The following is a 7,332-nucleotide window of genomic DNA, read 5'->3' on the forward strand; positions in this document are numbered from 1 at the left end:
CACGAATGGGTCAGGTACCCAAGCAAACGAAAGCGCCTCGGAATCGCGCCTACATCTATTTTTCTTCATATAAATACGACATTACGTATTAGGTATATATAAAGAGGTAGATATGAATTAATAATAACTATAATGTAATAATAAATATTTTTTTAACTTCACACTCTTTTTTTGGAATTTATTTTTAAAACTAGACATAGTCTCTCTAGTCTGTGTTAGAGACGTAGGTGGTGAAGGTCAAAGTTTTTGTAATTCCATGTTTTTAGGTGAAGGTAGTATTAGATTTTATAGTATATTCACTACCCACTAAATAAAACTATGTTTACCTTTCTGTTACTGGCTAATTAAACTTACGACTGATGTTATTTTATATCTAAATAAAATAATTGTCTTTTATATGCGATAATTCGAAAACTTATTTATTACTTTAGTAAAATTAATGTTATTTATATCTTCACAATAAAAAATACGAACTCTATTTATCATATATTTTTAAATGCATTAACTTTCATAGTTATACTATTATAACACGCACACATACCCAATGGTAATAATAATATTATAAGAATTATTAATCGATATTGTCTGATGTTGATTTTTAATTTTGTTGATGCGTTGATTATTATAGAATAAAAAGGCCAACTTTCTACGGATTTCAAATCTACGGATTTGGTTCGTTTTTATTTCATTTATTTGAACAAAAAAGTTTCAACAATATCTTTATAGATATTGTTGAAACATTTTAGCTTTATAGCTAGTTCCATGAATTTTAAAATTTTGATCTATAAAACAGCTACATATTTATGATGTCTAAAGATATCAAAATTTAAAATAAAGGCATATTATTTAATTATACAATCCTACGAATATTCATTTATTTTAGTGTGTTGATATTTCTAGCATAGACTCCTTTTCCACTTTTGTTAATACAAGAGTAATGCCATCTCTGAAATAATGTAATGATTAATTGCAGCTTTGCGTATCTAACTTCCATACTAGCTTTTAATGTACGGATTTGGTCAGGAAATATCATGCCAACGTTTAGTTAAATGATGAAATTACAATAATGCTAACTTAACTGATAAAAATACTATCAAATATGATGCAAATGTTTGTCATCTAAATTATTTGTGGAACAGTTTTAGTTTTGTATTACATATTTCTTTTATTCTGACTTGAAAATTACGACTATATATAATTAATATTGACTCTTTTATGAAGTTTACTCTAGAAATTGACAAGATATTACGGGAAGTGTTGAAACTTGTGTTTTCTATCAATAATTATCAATAATATTGTGAAATTGAGATCTCAAGGAATATTGTGTAAAATAATAAATACCTATAATAATAATATTCAAGAAAGTTATCTTTTGTTTTATTGTTGTAATTATTGTTATTGTTTTGTTATTGTTATTATTATTGTTCATGTAATTTGACATAAAATGTATATATTTCTTTTATCACATGATTTGTGTTTCTACCATCAAACTATAGTATAATTAGAACCCTATTCGTTTCCATTTTGAACATCAAGCTGGCCAATATAATGAAAAAAAAGAGGATTTTTGTGTATTTTGGTGAAATATTCCTGACCAAGTCGGTTTACATAGCTTGTATGAAGTGCGTTCTCTTATGCCTTGGTTATATACTCTTTGATTATTTGTTCACTTCAGTCAGTGGTTTAGTTTCAAACTGTCAAATTCTATCTACATTAATTTATAGGTTATTTTGGCGAAAAATTTTATTGCACAAAATTTAATTATAATACAATTTTATAAAATACACGTAATGAGACGCGCCTACATTTACAGAAACAAAGATGAAGAGGACGGAAAGGTTATGATGGTGGACAATTCGTCAGATTTTTTAAACGAAGTTTCATTACATTTTGATATACCAAGAGAGGAGATAAAATTGTTTTCGTCCAACGGTTGTGAGATCCTCGATACACGGGTAATTAAAGATGATGATAAAATCTTCTTATCATTACAAAGTAAACATTCCCAAAGCTGTGATTTTGTCGCGGAGTCAATTTCAAATTTGGGTGTCAAAGATAGTAACAGCGGGAAAACTGTTTCTGACTGGATAACCCTGAACGTCGGTGGGAAACACTTTATGACTTCTCGATCTACACTTCTAGCCAAAGAACCGCATTCGATGCTTGCTAGAATGTTCGCAGACGACAACGATATGTACTTAATGAATCCCAGTGCTACAGACACGTCAGGCGCGTACTTAATAGACAGGAATCCTAAATATTTTGAGCCTATATTAAACTATCTCAGGCATGGTGAAGTGATTTTGGACAAGCATATAAATCCCAAGGGGGTCCTGGCAGAAGCTATATTTTATGGTATGATTAACTGTACATTGTTACTTGCCTGTATTAAGATAAATAAATGAAAATAATTTTTATTCTAGTAACTTCAGCTAAGAACAGGCTAAAAATACTCTTTATTAGTAATCCAAAATATGTATATCAATCTATGTATTTATTAATAATCAATGTGTATGTAATTTGTATATCAAATTCTGTTCAAATCTGTCCAGTTATTTGAAAGTACTAATATCTTTATAAACATATTTGTTATTTATTACTTTTTACCTACAGTTAAATAATATGCATTATATATTTATATTATTAGTGCATCTAAATATTTGTGCTTGTCTTATATAATATATTTTAATTGTTTCAAGAACAAATCAATATTTTAATTTGAGCGTAGTCATAGTTTAATTGTTGTGATAATAATTTTTATGCCCTTTAATACCATGTTGGATTAATCTAATAAAACCTATATTTGTATGTTTTATTGGTTAATTCGTATAAGTTCTGTCCACATGTATAATTCTACAAATATTAATATATATATAAACCTTTAATACAAATTTTCAGGCATTGAGTCCATGATACCACAATTGAAGCAAATCATTGAAGTATATAAAAGTTTAAAAGGCAACAAACAAGCATTGACCAGAATGGATGTAGTTCGTGCGTTAATAATTACACCTACAGCTGCCGAACTGCGATTCCAAGGTGTCAATTTACAAGGAGCTGACCTGAACAAGTTGGATTTAAGACATATTAACTTCAAGGTATTGACTCTTATATAAAAAGATAAACTCATAGATTCAAATTAACAATCTAATTCTGAGGTAGAATTGTGTATCACAGATAAAAATCTTATTATTTAAAGAGAAAATTACAAAAAGAAATTACAGTTAATATTTTTAAATAAACTTGTTTATAAACTTTTTATTACATTTCAAAACTATATATAGTTGGGAAAGTAAATAATACATTGCCTCCAACCAGATAATTTTTTTCTTATTGGTATATGTTATATATCAAATAAAGAATAACACAAATTAGTCATGGTTTTTTTTATTATGAATGGTGTATTACAACTAATGATAGGTTTTTTTTGGGTGAAAATGGAATGGTAACCCCACCTGCACTAATAGGATACGATGGCGGAGCACCAGTGAAGGGTGATAGATGAGAATGAAAACAGGCCAGTTAGCCCATCATGATGAGTTCATCAGGAATTAACCATGATAGTTTCCAGGGGGAACTGCAAGGAGGTCGACCTGGTTGGGTATATTGCTAGCAATGGGATTCTCAGTCTCCATTACTTAACTACTAACAATCCCTTTCCCCCCACTGAAGATAGGCTATGTGTTAGTACCCTACGTAATAATAGCTTTTCCCATAAAAAGTTATGACAATGAGGGTGGTTCTAGAAAAACACTGACACATTGAATTATTGATATACAACAGTATAAAAACTGTCCTATCTCTAAAGTTGGAGCTTGCATAATTCTTATGATAAAATACAAAATTTACTGGAAATGTTGATAAGACAGACAAATTCAGGTGGATTTAAAGTCTTGAATTATTAATTGTGACTTGCTCATTTTTTGCATAAATATAATTGATTTGTTTTCAGTATGCTTGCTTATCCCGATGTAATCTTAATGGAGCCAACCTCTCTCACTGCTGCCTGGAACGAGCAGATCTATCCCATGCCAACTTGGAAGGAGCACAGTTGCCTGGAGTGAAGGCCTTGTGTGCTAATATGGAAGGTTAGAAATAATCTATACTAATATTATAAATGTCTATATTTGTGGGTTTTGATATTCGTGATAATTTTTTGTACTACTGATCCGACTTTCAAAATTTTTTCACTGTTAGAAAGGTATATTATCCCTAAATGCTATAGATTACTTTTTATTTTGTTAAAACTCATACAACATTATGTTGCAATATTATATAAGGAAAGCTTACATTTAGAAATTAAAAATGAATGGCTGAATTGACAATGATTAAAAAAAAATAATCAATATGCTTATGGCTGTTATTCGTAATGAGGTGGGTAGTTTAGATATTTGTTATGTGGGTAGCTGTCAACATACACACCAAGCATATTAAAATCCAACATACGGGGGCGAAAATATGCTCTCTGAAATTAATAATTATTATTGTCTCTTGAATTATTATTAATCAGAATTGTTTATGCAATAAGTTGTTTTTATGCCACCTGATGGAAAGTCGTAACTGTCGCCTATAGATATGAATCATGTATCATGGACATAACACAGTATACTGTTTCGCTCATGATACCTTTCATGATATGAAGTGTATCTTAAAATGTACATTTTTCTATTTTAACCTTATTACAGGTGCCAATCTCAAAGGTTGTAATATGGAGGATCCTCTAGGATCTAGAGCTGTCATGGAAGGTGTGAATTTAAAAGGTATTTATTAATAGGCCAAACTTAGGCCACTTTCACTATTTTCAATGATGAATTTATATGTAATTTTTTTTTATGTTGTGTAATATTTTCACTAATCATAATCAATTATTTTAACGATGATGTTTACTATTGTCTTGATTTCATACTTATTTCATTTTGACTTTTTTATCACCAAATAAGTGATAATTACATTATGTAATTTTTTTATTCCTATAAGATACATGTTTTTTCAAAATTTTGCTTTTATAGGCGCAAATCTGGAAGGTAGCAACATGGCAGGTGTTAATTTAAGGGTGGCAACACTGAAGAATGCCAACCTTCAAAATTGTGATCTCAGAGCTGCTGTGCTTGCTGGAGCTGATTTGGAGGTATTAATTACTCTGACAATTATAAAAATACACTCTTCATATTATCTGTTACACCTTACATCTATGTAAATTATTTTCTAATAGTATTTAATTTTTTGGTAGTAAATGAGCATACAACATGTTTGATTGTAAACGGTCACTTTAGCCTATAGACGCCTTCAACACCAGGTGTGTCAAATACGCGTTGCCTGAAGAGATCTTAATATACCCTTTATACTATGATTACAACAATCTATTTATCTTACTTAGTTACTAGTTAGTATAACTCACATAAATACATTGTTTTGTTTTTACCTACTATAATCGAAATAATGTTAATCTACTTTTGTGTCTCAAAAACATAAGCAGTATTTTTAATTCTATTATTATAAAATTTTGATGTCCATATTGTTTTAGAATTTTAGCTATCACCTGAAAGAAAACATAACTCCAGCAATAATCGTCACAAACCATAAATTGATTTTAACATTTAGATGGCCTTTTTTATACTTACATTGAGTTTTCTTCAGAAACAATTACTACCGTGACGATCCTGTAATAAATTTGTCACTATTGAACTTTTCAACAAATAAATATTTGGCTTTCACCCGCGACTTTGTGCGCGTGACCTAGATATGTTTACTAACTGAAATAAACAAAAAGCCTCCATTTCATTTAATATGTGTATACCTGTCAATTATTAATTAATTCTTATTTTACATAATTTATTTTTTTATATTTATATATATTTAAATAATAGATTTAACGATAAAAAATATTATTTTTCAGTGTTGCGACCTGTCTGGCAGTGACCTTCATGAAGCCAACCTACGTGGCGCGAACTTGAAGGATGCGGCGTTCGAGCTGATGCTCACTCCTCTTCATATGTCCCAAACTATTAGATAAACATATTACCCTTTACAAAACCCAAATTGGAGGTTTTTTTCTTGAATGACAACGGAATGGTTACCAGAAAGAAAGCAGAATATTTAGCGCGTCGTGACAAATTCACCAGGAATGAACTACGATGGTTTACAGGAAAGATCACGTGGATGCAACTTGACAGGATATATTATTGGCATTGGAACTAACCTTCTCATTATTCGCACAATCGCTTCCATCTTCTATCGGAGGTTGAACAAGATAAGGTGGTGCTACAGCCAAACCTCTAACATCCCCCTAGAAACCATCGTGCTGAATTCACGATGGGCTAACTGATCTGTCTTTTTATACTTACCTATCATGTTTCTCTGGTACCCCGCCAGCATATATCGTTAGCGCAGGCGAGGTTACCATTCCATTATCATTCATTAAAAAAACCTCTAACGCGAGTTCTTCAGCCAAGAGTGTGGCCTTTTTTTGTTACTTTATACATTCCTCATGATGAGATTAAATAACTACATTTCATAAACATTTACACAGAAAAAACTTGGAGCTTATGAACTAGATTTTTCTTAAGCCTATCTTTTTATCTATTATTTTCAATGTCAAAATACTGAGTCATAATGACCGGTATGTTCATCTTAGAATTGATAGCTTCATGATGTGGCCGATCATTTTAAGAAATAGTTGTATTTCATAATATGGAAAATACCCGCTGCTCACATCATGAAGTGCTCTGACCAGATCAATGAATAATCAGCGTTTGATGATATCAAAATCAAAACGCATCGCTACTTCATCATATGATTAAACATTAATGACTATATCGTAAAATAATTATACTATCCACCGTTAGAGGCGCTTATATTGTTTTCTTTTTGTGACGAATCATGGCGGCGGACAATTATTCTGATAAACAGCTAATAATAAAATGTCAAGTGAAGTGATAGATCTACAAAAAGCTACTTGAATTTTACAAAAGTAATTGAAATATAGAAGTCCTACATTAATTATATCTCCGCTTCCAGTTTCTTCATTTTGTATTTTCTGTGTAAGAATATAAATAAGGAATAAACCTACTTTAACTTACTTGATTTAATAAATGTTGTTTGTTTCAATTATCTTTTATTTCGAAATTATGAACTTTGCCTGCGCTTAAAGTGGTGGAGAGACGATAGGTGAGGATGAAAAAATCACTTGTGGTGAATTCGCCTGGAATTAAATACGACTCTTTCCGTGTGAACTGCGAGGAGGTTGACCTGGCATATGTAGATTACTAGCAATGAGCCTGCTTATCCCCATAACTAACAATCTCTCCCCCCGTGTTACATGCATAGACTTAG

At 30.6% G+C, this 7,332-nt stretch overlaps 1 protein-coding gene across 1 annotated transcript in view; it reads left to right on the forward strand.

Annotated features, from left to right (window-relative positions):
• Positions 1-7,107, forward strand: part of LOC113514271 (BTB/POZ domain-containing protein KCTD9) — a 69,953-nt gene extending 62,846 nt beyond the window's left edge. The window contains exons 2-7 of the mRNA XM_052896840.1: positions 1,814-2,355; positions 2,899-3,098; positions 3,953-4,088; positions 4,686-4,760; positions 5,010-5,128; positions 5,897-7,107. Of these exons, the coding sequence (XP_052752800.1) occupies positions 1,814-2,355; positions 2,899-3,098; positions 3,953-4,088; positions 4,686-4,760; positions 5,010-5,128; positions 5,897-6,013 (1,189 nt within the window). The 3' untranslated portion in view covers positions 6,014-7,107. The remainder of the gene's footprint in view (positions 1-1,813; positions 2,356-2,898; positions 3,099-3,952; positions 4,089-4,685; positions 4,761-5,009; positions 5,129-5,896) is intronic.
• Positions 7,108-7,332: the final 225 nt, after the last annotated feature.

The sequence above is a fragment of the Galleria mellonella genome, unplaced genomic scaffold (assembly GCF_026898425.1).
Source record: "Galleria mellonella isolate WM207_F2 unplaced genomic scaffold, CSIRO_AGI_GalMel_v1 utg35, whole genome shotgun sequence".
Classification (NCBI taxonomy): domain Eukaryota; kingdom Metazoa; phylum Arthropoda; class Insecta; order Lepidoptera; family Pyralidae; genus Galleria; species Galleria mellonella.